Source organism: Gekko japonicus, unplaced genomic scaffold (genome assembly GCF_001447785.1).
Source record: "Gekko japonicus isolate JY-2015 unplaced genomic scaffold, Gekko_japonicus_V1.1 scaffold206, whole genome shotgun sequence".
Lineage (NCBI taxonomy): Eukaryota > Metazoa > Chordata > Lepidosauria > Squamata > Gekkonidae > Gekko > Gekko japonicus.
In genome coordinates this window covers 1,464,398-1,480,051 of record NW_015160842.1, presented here as the reverse complement: position 1 = coordinate 1,480,051, position 15,654 = coordinate 1,464,398, and the positions used below count along the sequence as shown (strand labels likewise).

At 42.9% G+C, this 15,654-nt stretch overlaps 1 protein-coding gene across 1 annotated transcript in view; it reads left to right on the top strand.

Moving 5' to 3' along the window:
* Positions 1-9,170, top strand: part of DMGDH (dimethylglycine dehydrogenase) — a 61,607-nt gene extending 52,437 nt beyond the window's left edge. Inside the window, exons 15-17 of the mRNA XM_015419604.1 lie at positions 990-1,124; positions 3,190-3,491; positions 8,628-9,170. Coding sequence (XP_015275090.1) covers positions 990-1,124; positions 3,190-3,405 — 351 coding nt within the window. The 3' untranslated portion in view covers positions 3,406-3,491; positions 8,628-9,170. The remainder of the gene's footprint in view (positions 1-989; positions 1,125-3,189; positions 3,492-8,627) is intronic.
* Positions 9,171-15,654: the final 6,484 nt, after the last annotated feature.

The following is a 15,654-nucleotide window of genomic DNA, read 5'->3' as shown; positions in this document are numbered from 1 at the left end:
GCTGAACAATTTCTCCATTCTACTTGATGCTGTGAGCACATTAATACTGGAATTTTGGGAGAAGCCACTTTTTAAAAACCTAAAAGAAAAATCCAAATCGCAGTTCAGAGAACAGAACTGGACAATAACGCCTACACCTCATATAACATAAAAGAGCTATGGCACCCCTTGTTATAGTGGCTCACAGGAGCCCTCTTACGTCAGGCTGGGTCCATGTATTCCAGCATCCTGTCTCCAGAAGTGGCTCGGCTGATACTTCTGGCTAGCCCATCTGTGGAGCCTTCCCTTTTTTTTGTTTCCCAGCAGCTTCCTCTGAAAATTTAATGGTCATGGTTAGAAGCTGTTGATATATCTAAGCCAATGGCCATAAGCATATCTTGAGACAATAAGGGACTGTCTTATATTGAATCAGGCCCATCTATAGATTAGTAATTGAGGGACTCCAGAAGGCAGAGAAATACTGAGGTAGAAATGTCACTGATTTCCACAGGTGTTATCTGAGATTCTTTTAAGTGAAAACACCACCTGGAGCTTTTTTTCCTCCAGCAATTGCCATTTATTACAATGACTGTGAACTGCACACCAAAATGAACACTTCTAAAAAATATCTATTACCCTTGATCTTGGCATCACAGTATTTTAAAGAGAAGTTGTAATTTTCTTGCAATAATTTTATTCTGAGTGCCCCTGACACTACTTCCTCATGTTGCAGAGATCATTTCATTATGATCTTTTTTTAATAATGGAAAGATATGGATCTTAAAGGTCACAACTGTAGGTAAAATATAGGGTAAAATATCTGAACCATACCTCTTACAGATCTCAGAGGTAAATCACATTCAGGAAGCCCAAAGGCTTGATTTAATGTGTACTTTTTATCTGTTCCTTAATGGATGAGAAAACAAGTAAAGGCAAATTTAAATGCTTGCATCTATAACCTTGTCACAGCCATCTGACTAACCATTTATCATAATTATCTTTGTTCTCAGCCAGCAGACTTCATAGGAAAGCAAGCACTGAAGCAGTTTATAGAAAAGGGGCTGCAGCGGCAGCTTGTGTATCTCACCTTGGAAACAGATAACGTTGATCCAGAAGGGAATGAAAGTGTCTGGTATAATAAGAAGGCAAGTAGCTGTAGATTGTGTTTCAACTGAGCCTGGAGCAGATTGTGTTTCATATGCATACATATATGTAAAATCATCAAGGACAGTTCAACCAAGTAGAGGTGTTTCCCCCCCAAAAAAATAGCATCATAAATGCCAAGGGTGTGTTTGTACTAGCATTATTTCTCCCAGTTTGCTGCTAGCATTTGTTCTCCAAGGGACCATACATATCCTAGGGCAAGGTGCTGTTTGCATACAATTCCTGGTTTCTTTGTGCAAGTGGTACATGCACAGTTTTTGCCATGTTATCTCTTGGTCAATGTCCTGATCTCTCACAATCAGATCATCTTAGTTATTGTGGAATGGTATAGCCCAAATCTTGTCAAATCTCAGAAGCTAAGCAGGGTCAGTATTTGGATGGAAGATCACCAAGGAAGATTTTGCAGAGGGAGGCATTGGCAAAACACCTCTACTTAACTTCTTGCCTTAAAAACCCTATGAGGTCACCATAAGTCAGCTGTGACTTGAAGGCACTTTATACAACACACAATTCGGGAGGGGCAAATTCATTGCAAATGAAGACCTGCAAATATTATTTATGCAAGTACATGCTGTTATCTGAACGAAGAAATAAGAGTTCAGGTGGGAAGATAACCTGAAATGTTAATTATATAGGATGGCAATGTACGTGTCTTACTACACACATTACCTCATTCAAATGAAGCAAATTATGTGGGGGAAGAGAAGGCAGGAAAGGATGCTGAACCCTCCCTTCGACTGCCAGTTTTGCTTACAACTCCCCTTTGTCAAGAACTGGAAGGCAGCAGTTTGGCAGAACTTCTAGGCAACCTGCCACAGGTCAGACTGAGGATCTTGCTCAGAATCAACAATGATATAGGACCAGACCTTATTGGACCAACAAGCCATCTAGTTTGTCTGGGTTGAAAAATGCAGTATAACCTCTCTATATCAGGAGGGAATACAGTGCAGATCAGCGAAGGCTGTGCCAGCGCTTCCTTCTGCCCGCATGCTGCCCAACAGTGCATGGAAAAAGAAACATGGGTCTTACCTGTTGCCTTCTGCAGTTCAAAACTACAAGTGCCTTACATCTCCCTCAGCCACCCTTCTTCTGTAAGCCTCACCTGGAGAAACTGGCTGTGAGCAAACATTAATCAAGGGAGAGGTTCATGACACCTATACAGACCCTCCTACCCACTATATTGGTGTAGTGGTTAAGTATACGGACTCTAATCTGGGAGAACCGGGTTTGATTCCCCACTCCTCCACTTGCACCTGGCTGGATGGCCTTGGGCAAGCCGTAGCTCTGATAAGGAGCTGTTCTTGAAAAAGAGCAGTTTCTGTCAAGAGCTCTCTGAGCCCCGCCTACCTCACAGGGTGTCTGTTGTGGGGAGGGGAAGGGAAAGGAGTTTGTAAGCCGCTCTGAGACACCTTTGGGTAGTGAAGGGTGGGGTATAAATCCAATCTCTTCTTCTTCTTCTTCTTTCAGTCGCAACCGCCTTATTTATACAAATGTGATTTGACATGTACCATAAAACACAGTCTGTGCTACTGTCACATTAGTTAGCCCCTAAGATTCCCAAATCCCAGAGAAAAATAGAGATTATGTGGAAAATTTCTTACACTACTGGGACTCTTTTTACAACTATATACCCTTTTTGTATAACTGAAAACTATTTGTGAAGTATCAAAAGGAATAGTAAGTTCTTAGGGGGATATAATATCATTCCTTTGGGGGGGGTGTTGATGATTTAATGGCCATTTGGAGGAGGTTAGCATAAAGCAGTGATGCTGCATAGGTCCAAAGAATAGGCAACACAGGTAATATTACTTTCCCTGGATCCAAATTAGTCGAATAATAATAAATATTCAGCAATAAGTATTGTAGTTGCTGTTCTGTGCTTCCTAGAAAGCTTTTTCTGATTGGATAAAAAGATCAAATATAAGATCAATTGTGTTATGTACAATCATATATTTGACATTATAATGCATGTTTAATAACCCAAGCTGCATCAGTTATAGTGGGCTTTCATGCATGGTAAGATTTGTTATTTGGGTAATTTTTCAGGTTATTGGCAATACTACATCTGGAAGTTACAGCTACAGTATTCATCAGAGTCTGGCTTTTGCATATGTCCCCATGGAACTCAGCAGAGTTGGACAGAAACTAGAAGTTGAACTACTTGGAAAAAATTACCCCGCCATTGTGGTGCAAGAACCACTGGTGATGACAGAACCAACAAGAGCTCGTCTTCAGAAGAAGGGCGGGAGTGCAAAAGGCTAAACAAGGCAGACATGTCATTCTTCAGTAGGGTGTATATGATTTACCTATAAAATACGGTATCATTCACAGTTGTTTCCTGTACGGAGGTATGTGTCCCACTTTTCATCCACAAAGAGGATTCTGGTCAGTAAATTTACTGAGCACAAAGGAGGAAAGAGAGATATACTTTTGATAAGTTTCTCATGAAGAAAGATTTCAGGTTCAGGATATTTACTTCTAATCACCTTATCTTAACTGTTCTCACTGAACAGGAGTCAGTGCTTTAAATATTTGATAAACTGAACTAACTATTCATAAGAACATAAGTAGAGCCCTGCTGGATCAGACCAGTGAGGGTCCATCTAGTCCAGCATTCTGTCTCACACTGTGGTCAACAAGTTCCTCTGGAGGTCCAACAACTGAGCATAGCTCTTCCCCTGATGTTGCCTCCTGATGCTGGTATTTAGAGGTTGACTGTCTCTGAACATGAAGGTTCCCTTTAGTCACTATGACTAGTAACCACTGATGGACTTATCCCCCATGAATCTGTCTAATGCCTTTTAAAGCTATCTGTTCCTGTTGTCATCACTACATCATCCGGCAGTAAATTCTTCTAATTTTTTTCCATATGAACAAAGCCCAGGAATAGGTGAGGAATGTTTAGAGACTTGTGCTTCAATCTTCAGTGGCCTCTCCAACAAAGCTGATTAACAGCTAGTATAAACTAACAGACTTTATCTCTCTTCGGTGCTTTGTGCACAAATAAGCTTGGCAATGTGAAATTTGTACTGAAGAGGAAAACTGTTTTCACCAGGCAAGAGTAATAGCTGCCATAGTCTACTGTAGTTTAAGCCACTGCTTGTGCTGTGTACCCCTTACTGAACAAAATGGATTCATAGTAATGTATCTGGAGGCAAATGATGTAAAGGTTGCCACAGAATAATGAAAATCCACCTGCTACTCAGCTGTTGCTCTGACACCAGCTGCTATTTCAAGGCACTCAGCTCTTTACTGAAGATAGGCACAAACCAGGAAAATGGAGGCTCGTCCCAGTTTGTGGTTCATGGGGTCACACGAACCTTCATGAACCCCCATTTAATGAACTGGTTCATTTTGTGAGTTTCGTGATACCATGGGGGGGGGGTCTTCCTCCTTTCTGCTGGGGTTGGTTCCCTGAGGCCAGCAGAATGGAATGGGGGGCAAGATCTTCCTTCCTGGGAGATCTTCCCTCCCTCGTTTCTGCAGGGGGCAGCTCTCCAAGGCCAGCAGAATGGAAGGGGGGGAGATCTTGCAAAAGCCATTTAAAGGGAATGCTTAGAAGTGGTGGGAACAAAAGGGATCACTGAAATGGTTTGCATCTTGCTCCCTCTTCCCCCCCCCCCACTTCCCACCACAAACTTCCGAAAACTACGTGGAGGGTCATGGATAGGGATGGACATGAACCTCAGTTCGTGAACCACAAACTGGCTGTGTTCATCATGAAATTAGGTTCGTGATGAGGTTCATGGCCATCCCTACTCTTTACCACAAAACAACCATTACAAATGGCTTTGTATATAAATCAAGAATATCATTTTGCTCCTTAGACCTTAATGGAATTAGATGTTATTGCATATTTCCTTATGTAGGGCTGAAGATCTTTACTGAAGAACTGATCTGGGATACGGAGGATTAATTAGTTTACACATAAATATATGTAGTGACTTTTGAATACTTTGAGTCCAGTGGCACCTTTAAGACCAACAAGGTATATAATGGATGGAAGTTACTAGTCCATACATATAGGTAAAGGGTGAGCAGTAAATTAGCATACAACATAATGAAGATGTTTAACAGTTTCAAGGTCTTAAAGGACTCTGGCCTTAACCTTTGTTCTGCAGAGTCTTCCTCGTCAGTCTCCCATCCAAGTACCAACCCGGCTTATCTTCCAAGATCGGGCTGTACCATGTTGCTTTCCCTCCCTGTATGTAGTTTTAATAATCAACAGACAGATTAGATGAAAGTATGGGGTGACACTGGGTAGTATGCTCCCTTTTCCCCTCATATGCCAAAAGTGAACTGGTTCCATACTAGCAAACTGTGATTTGTCCTTGACCTGCAATCCCAGATTGCAACCCAGGTTCAAAACCAGGTTTGCATCAATATTTCCAGCATATTTAAAAAAAATATTTCCAGCATAAGCACAACCCACAGTTTTTTAGTTTGTGTATGATGGAATAATAGGATTGCTGAAAACCAGGGAGTGATTAATTAGCTTGCAGTATGCAATAGAAGGAAGGAACAGTCCTTTCTGGCTGAATTGCCTGGTCCCATTATATCTGTATTCAGTATTCAGTAGTCCCAGTATTCAGTAGTCACTTCAGTATTCAGTAGTCACTTCAGGACTTTTCCAGTGTTTTTTTAAAATAACTGTTTTTATTGTTAGTACAAAACTCATTGCCATGATTTTGAAAGGGTTATGGTTAAGGCTTGCATGGTATGCTTTTTTAAAAAGTAGAAGGTCCCAGGTTCAATTCCTGACATACCTAGTTAAAGGATTTTAGATGCTAACCGTTGGGAAAGAAAACTGTTTCTTCTTGAGACTTTGATGAGCCACTGCCAGGCAGAGCAGTCAAAGAGCTCAGTATGTTTAGCTTGGAGAGGAAATGACTGATAGGTGATATGATAACCGTCTTCAAGTACTTGAAGGGCTGTCATAGAGATGGTGCGGAGTTGTTTTCTGTTGCTCCAGAAGGTCAAACCAGAACCAATGGGATGAAATTAAATCAAAAGAGTTTTTGGCTAAACATTAGGAGGACAGTTAAAGCAGTTCCTCAGTGGAACAGACTTCCTCAAGAGGTGGTGGGCTCTTCTTCATTGGAGGTTTTTAAGCAGAGGTTAGATCGCCATCTGACAGCAATGCTGATTCTGTGAACTTAGGAGACCATGAGACGGAGGGCAGGAGGGTTGCATCAGTGTTTAGTTGTCATGGCCCTTTCTTACATGCCCAAGGAAATGCTGATCACCATTTTGGGGTCAGTAAGCAATTTTCTCCAGGCCAGTTTGTCCAGAGATCCTGGAGGTTTTTTGTTTTGGGGTTTTTTGCCATCTTCTGGGCATGGAGCAGGGGACACTGGGGGTGTGGGGGGAGGTAGTTGTGAATCTCCTGCATTGCACAGGGAGTTGGACTAGATGACCCTGATGGTCCTTTATGTTTCTATACTGACACAGATAAATCTGACACAGTATAAGGCAGTAAATATCCATCCCCACAGAATGCATACATAGGGAAAGCCTTGATGTATAGGGAATACCATTGTTCGCAGCTTTTTAAAAAGAGCAGAAGATGCATGCTTAGAGGAGGAGGAAGATGCAAACTACAAAAAACTAAAAGAAAAAAGACTTACAAAATACTGGTACTATATTGCTGGAGGAGGTAGCCTTGCTGGTTTTATTGTATAAAGGGCCACATTAGTATCCTTTTGTTTGAGTTGTATGTACATCAATGGAGTGCACAGTTTCAAAAGGATTTTTTAAAAGTACTGTAATATACCTTTTAAAAGTTCAGTAACTGGCATCACTAGTGATGTTGCAATAGGAAACTGTCACATTTCTAGAACTATGTTGCAATGGATGCAGTGCTCAAAGTAATTGATATGCTTGTTGGAAGTTCTTCTCCCCCCTCCCCCGCAACATAATGAAGGCTTGAATGCTAGGGAAACATGATACCCATTCAGTGGAAACATGCCTTCCACAATATGTGAATAATAACTTCCCATTTATTGTGTTATACATTGTTCATCTGGAAAGTTCCTTGTATTACTAAAGTTCAGTATATTGTTTAATCAAAACATTTTAATTCTCTGGTGTAAAACTATATGCAGCTTTTGAGATGTGTTAAAATGTAATTCATTGTAATATGTGAAGTGCTTGGAGTAAGAGCAGGGATATTAAAGGATACAAACAACGTAATTTAAGAGGTAGTCGTGTTGGTTTGCAGTAAAACAGCTAGGTATGAGCCCAGTAGTACCTTGGAGGCCAAAAAGATTTTTGGGGTTTAAGCTTTCAAGAGTCTGTATTCCCTTTGTCAGATACCAGTCAGAATGGAGATCTGAGTCCTTATATGCCAGTCAGAAGATGGGAGGGGTGTTGCAAAGGAGGAACTCAGGATGCAGAAGTACAATGCACATTGTAATCAGCTTGATTAGAACAGGTGAAATGCTTAGGGGCAGAAAATTTGGTCCTATGAATCCTATGTATCTTTTCAGCCCTGGTGGGGTCCATCGTTCTGACCTTGTGAATGGACTCAAGTTCAGCAATCTCCCATTGTAATCTCCCTTTGAAGCGTCTCTCTTTGAAGACTTCCACTCTTAGGTCAGCAATGGAATGACCTGGAAGATTAAATGTTCTCCCACTGGTTTTTGAGTGTTACAGGTTTTTTTATGTCAGATCAGATCAACAAAGCCAAAATGATACCGAGGGATAACCTGCTACAAGATAGGTCCAAATGAAGCAACAACAGAACACTGCTGGTGGTCACATACAGATCTCAGCTCAAACTGGTTCAACAGATCATTAACAGCCTACAACCTGTGCTGATCAATGATGATCCTCTCTCACAGGCATTGAGGCATTTTCTTGCCTACAGACAGCCCCCGAACCTTAAACAACTTCACACTCACAACAACGCACTTCCTAACATGGACACAGATTCTAGAACTAGGGCCTGCAACAAACCAATATGCCAACTTTGTCCCCGTATTCACTCTGATAACACAGTCACCGGAACTAACAGCACCAGCCATACCATCTCAGGTTCGTTCACTTTTTCATCTTCCAACATTATATATATCATCAAATGTCAGCAGTGCCCTTCCACTCTCTACATTGAACAGTCAGTCCCTATGCAAAAGAATGAAAGGACATAAATCTGACATATAAAGCTACAACACTGGAAGGATTTAAACACCTTTCTTCCAGCACCCTGGTGACAAGCCAACACCACTGCCCCTTGCCATGTCTCCTGTTGATAGACCAGAGATCTGATTACTGATCACTCTCACCTCTTCTCATGCCAGGTGCATCAATAATACTTTGCCATGCAATACTAGATAGACTAGTGCTATAGTTCAATTAAAAACCTTTAAATCTGCCTAACTATTTAGTCTGGACTTGTAATTATTCATCCACTCAAGATGTAGCCAAGAGTTTGAACAATTTTATTGTCAATCCTTTGCAGATCAATATTTTTCTCTGTTTTTCAGATATGCAAAGGATTTCCAGTAACATCATCAGAGCTCTTGGATGAAACTTGAATGAATGAACTAGTTTATGTTTATGACTAGTCCCCTTCTCTTGCTGTCTTCTGTCAGTGGGTGAAGACTCTTTGTTTCATCTACCATTCCCTCAATAATCCCTCCTGCCTTACGTTTTAATTTCTGTCTCTGCAACTTAGATTTTGTTTTAATTCATTTTATGATGTGTTTTTTTTATATAATGATTTGTTTTGTTAGCTGTCTGAGTGGCCCTAACTGGGCAGAAAGGCTGGATATAAATTTTGTAAATGAATACACCATTTTGTAAATGAATACACCATTTCTCCATTTCTTACTTCCCACATAGTGGGCTAGCTTTCTTTCCACCAATATTATTGCTTCTGACATTTCTAGCTGGATTGTCATTGCTGTAGAAGCCATCAAATTAATAAAATATTGATCAAAGCCATAATGTTTCCTTTCCAGGATACCTATGAACCTTAAAACTAACTTTGAAAATGATGCAGCGCTCTTGTGCTCATTCCACTCAATACTCCATGTTCGTTGTCCTTTACAAAGGTCATTTAACCAAAAACTGCTCAAAAGTCCCAACTCTTGCAAAGGAATCAATACTTCTAGACCTTCAGTAAAGGAGCAGAAGCATAAATAAGACATGCCAGTAGAAACACGGTTTGAATAATGAGCACCTATCATTGCCAGGGATTTAATGCAAGTTGACATTACATAGTACCGATCTGAATATCCGTTTACAAAGCAGGTCACAGTAAAATATAGAAGCTGACAGCATTGCCCATGGTGCTAGCTGGAGTGAAAAAAAAATCCATTTGGAAATTATTCTTATATACTTTCAGTGATTTGGACCTATTTTGTTCAGCCATTCAGGGATTTGATTTTCTTAAAGGTGACATTGGGTTGAATCCAGATTAAATTGGCATTTTCCTGTTTTAGAGCCCTCCCCCCCATGTCATTTCTCAGGGTCCCCTATCTCCTAGGAGCACCACTGTGGAGATCAGTGGGCATTGCTCAGAAATATGTATTTACAAGCAGGGACCCATGAGAAACAGGCCAATTTCTTCACTGGTACTTGCTTCCTACTTTGGTTTCTGATACCTCCCCAGCCACCTTTCTCTACCCTTTCTTTCCACAGCCACCTGCTTCTCCTGCTTCATCATTCCACTGCCACCTGCTCTTTTTCTTCCACACTCAGCAACTTCTCATTCTTATTATTGAAAACATTTATATCCCTCCTTTCCTCATGGTTCAAGGCAGCTGACCCACGACAGCTGGTGGCCACTTCCCTACCCACTGCCCCTTTTCTTCTGATCTCCCTACCACCCCCTCCTCACCACTCTGCCAGCCAACCCCCCTCACTGTTCTGCCCACCCCCCACCTTCCTTGCTGCTCTGCCCGCCCACCCAACCCCTCTCCTTCCTGCTCTGCCCAACCACCACTTCTCACCATTCTGCCAACCCCCTTCTTGCCATTCTGCCTGCAGTCCTCTGTGGAAGGTCAGTAGTTCAGCAGTTCAAGACCCGGGTGCCGCAAGACGGAGTGAGCTCCCGTCTCTAGTTCCAGCTCCTGCCAACCTAGCAGTTCGAAAGCAAGAAATTGCAAGTAGATAAACAGGTACCACTTTGGTGGGAAGGTAACAGCGTTCCGTGCGCCTAGGTGTTTAGTCATGCCGGCCACATGACCACGGAAACGTCTTCGGACAGCGCTGGCTCTTCGGCTTGGAAACGGAGATGAGCACCGCAACCCTAGAGTCGGATTCGACTGGCTTTCGAGCAAGGGAACCTTTACCTTTACCTTACATTGTGTGCACATGTGCAAATGCTCCTGTTTTGGGTGGTCTCACCACCACCCATCTTATTTTTCATGGTTTCTGAAATGTCCAATCTGTTTGTGACCCCAGTTTTTGGATTAAAGTAGCCACAGATCTGGCCTTGTTGACTGTTAAGATATATTGATGATGGGCGAGATTTCAGTAGCACTTAACAGAGCCTTTAAGTCCCTCCTTTTAGTAGGCAAGTGTACACTGCAGTACACCAACCACTATATCAAAAGGAAGGCTGTGGTGAAATGCCTTACACCCCAGAATTTATATAAAGGTCTATTGGGTTTTCACTCTGTACAGGCTCAGAGTTCATAGGGTACCATTTGCTGGTTGGTAGGTGGAAAAGGGAAACAGGACTTTCTATCTCTGGGCATAAGGAAAGTCTTTTAAGTCTCTTAAGCCCCCATTTTACTTAGGGTTGCCAGCTCCGAGTTGGGAAATACCTGGAGATTTTGGGGATGGAGCCTGGGGAGGGGACAGACCTTAGCAGGTTATAATGCCATAGTCTCCACCTTCCAAATCAGCCATTTTCTCCATGGAACTGATCTTGGTTATCTGGAGATCAATTGTAATAGCAGGAGATCTCCAGGTGCCACCTGGAGGTTGGCAAACAATTTACTGCAAATCATTCTGTCTCCATGCTACCCCAGGTTCTATCTTGAGCCCATGTTGCTGGGATCACTTGGTGAGAACTCCAACCACTGATGATTTTTAAATGCTCACGACTCCCAAGAATTAACTGCCTCTCTAAATCTTCATCTTGTTTGAGTAAGACCACCTATTTGTCACAGAACTACAGAGCCATTACCAGATGCTTGACTGGAGGAGTGACTATATTTTATAACACCCTACTTGGCCCCCTACTCCTTATAGAGCTTACTCCCCCCCCCTGAACATGTGAAGCACCCACAGACTAGACTGGAGGGAGGTACAAATTTTCTGCCTCCTGTTTTAATTATTGTATGTTTGTTGGGCTTGGTTTTGTCCTATGTTTTTATTCTTTTAGAACTCTACACATTGCCTAGAGCCCCACAACTGTGGGGATAGGTGAATAAATGGAATTAAATAAATAAATAGACTCTGATGGGTAACAGTAGCCTCTGACATCAGAGATGAGGCTTTGTGTGGCATTTGTTACATCAGCCTGTCACTCTTAGAAAAGAGGCTGGCTTACGTCCAATTCCATTGACAATAAATATGTGGAGATTTTCCCTTGTCTTCAGCTTTCAGTGGAAACTGGGTCTTCAGGAAGACTTAGGGTTGCCAGCAGTGTTCCCTCTAAGCTGAGTTAGTGTGAGCTAGCTCACCGTTTTTTAGCCTCCAGCTCACATATTTTTGTCTTAGCTCAGAAAGGACGGCTCCAGGGCAAACTAATCTATGCAGTAGCCAAAATGCTCGCTCACAACTTTAATGCCAGTAGCTCACAAAGTAGAACTTTTGCTCACAAGACTCCACAGCTTAGAGGGAGCATTGGTTGCCAGACCTCCAGTGGAGGCGGGGGTTCCCGCTGCCAATCAGTTGACTGGTGTGGGGGGAAAACGTACCCTGAAAAAGAGGGAAAATCCTCCCACATGCAGTGATGTATCTATGTAACTGCCCATGTGACCTGGAAGTGACGCTTTAATGTCAAGGGCGATGCTCTGGTATTTGGGGAAAAATTCTATGGTAGAAGCCAAATTTACCATAGAGGTTTTGCCCAAATACCAGAGCATCACCCTGGCATCCTGGAAGTCGTAGCGTCACTTCCAGGTCATGTGGGCAGTAACATAGACACATCACTGTAGTTGGATGGGCCTCCCTTCTGCTCCCAGTAAATTCCCTCCCCACCCCCCACCAGTTGCCAGGAGGGACCTGGCAACCCTATAGGAGGTTGTATAGCAGTTATGAGGAGCTGTGGTGGCTCAAGTGGTTAAGACGCTGAACTGCAGGCTGTGGAAGGTCAGTAATTCAGCAGTTCAAGACCCGGGTGCCGCAAGATGGAGTGAGCTCCCGTCTCTAGTTCCAGCTCTTGCCAACCTAGCAGTTCGAAAGCAAGAAATTGCAAGTAGATAAATAGGTACCACTTTGGTGGGAAGGTAACAGCCTCGGTGTTTAGTCATGCCAGCCACATGACCACGGAAATGTCTTCGGACAGCGCTGGCTCTTCGGCTTTGAAATGGAGATGAGCACCGCAACCCTAGAGTCGGATTCGACTGGCTTTCGAGCAAGGGAACCTTTACTATAGCAGTTAAGGATTCCACCAACATCTCGTTACTGCAAGAAACCCTGCATGTGCCCTGAGGAACCTGCTGCAGTCTAGGTTAGCTTAATTCAGATGCATTGCTTTTTTATTTGAACATCTCTATGCTGTGTGCCTTTCCCTGTATTTTATTTTTGCCCTTTCCCCACCACTTCCCCCCCCCCTTTCCAACCACCCTTTTCTCTTTTTTGTTGTCTCTTTTAAAATAAAACTTTTTATAAAGACTTTTTTTGGTTAACACAACTTTTTGCTTAGTACGATCTACTTCTCTGGGATATTTCTCTCAATCTCTTCCCCATATGCTAGATCGCATGGGCACTACATGGTTATAAGGTATTTTCCAGGGTTTGTACCCTGTTGCTTTGTTATTGTTCTACTACTGTGCTAGAAGGATACCTTCTCAGTGGGTCGGTCTATATGTTCTCAGGACATCCTGAGTGGTGGCAGCCTACCAGGTTGTTTTCCAGAAAATCCTTACTCTTCCCAGCAAGGAAAGGCACCATTCTCCCCTCTTCTCACCATAACAACAGTGATATCCAGAGAGAGCAAATTCAGGAGTACAGAGACAGAAGTTACCCTCGCTGAACTTGAGACTTGGGACAACAGCATAGCGCTCTGTCTCTCTCTCCCTCTCTCCATGTGAGCAAAAATGACTGCTTGCAAGGCTGTTTTCCCACAGAGGCCCATGTACATACCCCCTAGTGACATTCAGTTGTATTGCTGCACATTGGCAGATCACTTATTCAAAGGACATTTTGTCTCCCTCTATGGCCCTGTGCTCCAGTTGTGTTCTTCAGCTTGCCGCCTTCTGGTTGATCCCTCATTAATAGGGACGCCAGCCTCCGGGTGAGACCTGGGGATCCCCCGAATTGCAGCTAGTCTCCAGACTACAGAGATCAGTTCCATTGGAGATAATGGATGTTTAGGAGGGTGGATCCTATTTCATTGTACCCCATTGAAGTCTCTGTCCTCCCCAAGCGCCATCCCTAAATCTCCAGGAGCTTCCCAACGTGGACCTGGCAACCCTACCAAACCCCCACCCCACCCTTGCTGGTGGCCAAGGGGGACCTGGCAACTCTACTCATTAAAGGTGGCCCTCATGGTATCAACAGGGCCCATGCCTACAACAGGGCCCATGCCTGAGGAAGTAAGGGGAGCTCCATCCTTGGAAATTTTAGGGGGCTCTACGAGGCTACTCTATTCACCAGACCTTCTAAGAGAATGCAAGTTGCAGGCATTCTGTTATGTTTTATTAGGCTGTATTTATTGGGTCAGGAAGGACCTTGGGGATTTATCGTTATTTGATGTCTTTATTTATAATAAGCCACCTTGAACCATAGAGAAAGGCTGGGTGAAAATGGTCTCATTAAAAAATTGTGCTCAGAGTGTGTAATGTATTCAGCCTGACATGCCCGGACTTGCCGGGCTGGCCCGGCACAATTCATCTGTAGCTTCAGTCGAAAGACAATGGATCCGAAGGATCCTAGCCGGCCCAATCAAAAGGGCTAGCTTCCCAGCCGGGAGACCCATGGTTGCCCGGTTACTGTAAATAGCCTATCGGGAGTAGGGGGTGTGTTTAGGTGTACTTGGGGGCGGGTTTTCTGAATGCATATAAACCGGCCTGCGAGCTGGTCAGTTGTCTTTGTCCTGAACTAAATAAAGGTATGCTTAGCTGAAATCACTCTCCGTCTGCATACTTTTCAGAGTGTAATAACATATTTATTTCTCCAACATTAACCCTCTTCCCCAAAGCTTGTAGCAGTTAATAAACAAATTGAAAAACAAAACTATTTACCATCAAATTCTGCAATTAAAACAAAGACAAACTCCTGGTGATTGCAAACAGTACCCTAAATCCTGGCTCTAGTTTCCAAATGCCCTCCTATACAAAGAACAATCCCTTAGATATTCCACAATATTTATTTATTTACTTCATTAATACTCTGCCTTTCTCCCCAGTGGGCAACCAGAGTGGCTCAACATCGTTCTCTCCTCCATTCTATCCTCACAGCAGCCCTGAGGTAGGTTAGTATATGAATGTGTGGGACTGGCCCATGGTCACCCAGTGAGCATCCAAGGTAGAGCGGGGATTTGAACCCGGGCCTCCTAGATTCTAGTCTGATACTCTAACCACTACACCACACCAGCTGTATAAGTAGCCTGCACCCAGAGCAGGTAGTTAAACACTAGTAAGGCAGGGATGCGTAGTCATTTCTCTCATTCTAGGTTATGGCCAACCCTTCATGAATGCAATTCCTGCTAAATAGCACACACAAGATTATTTGCTTCTTACATGAAGATCCAAATTCACAAACTTTTCTGGTCAATTAAACACAGCTTTTTTTTTTTTTACATGTTCGACACATTTTAAATGCAGAACTTGTAACTGGGTTGCAGCTTTAAAATTTAGCAATAGTATCCAGGTTATGTTGGAAGAGGATCTCCTGAAGAAATAGTACTGACATAACCCAGGTATGTCAACACTATTTCTGCAAAAGACCTTCTTCCCGCTAGTATTTCTGCAAAAGAACCTCTTCCTAACTTCACCTCCTATACACTAATAGACACAATAGACACAAGTTTCAGCAAGGAAAAGAATGAGATCTCTTAGCAAACCTTCCTAGAGGCTTATATCAGAGATCCCAACACAATGGTTGTTCAAAATTTACCTTTGCAAATGTTTCCATTAGGAATGCTACTTTGAATAACAACAGATTCCAAAATAATATTTACAAGCAGGGGTTCTGTGAGGAATTACAGGGGTGGGGCAAGCTAAGAAATGGGAGCTTTCCCTTTCCAGTAATGCAGGAAAGCAAGTCAACTGATCTCTGAGGCTAGAGAAATGTCCTTGCTCAGGTCTTGCAAACTGAGGGCCATGGTGTCCTTGACTTAGCCAATCCATCTCAGCTTGGGTCTTCTTTTCCTACCGCCTTCAACTTTAA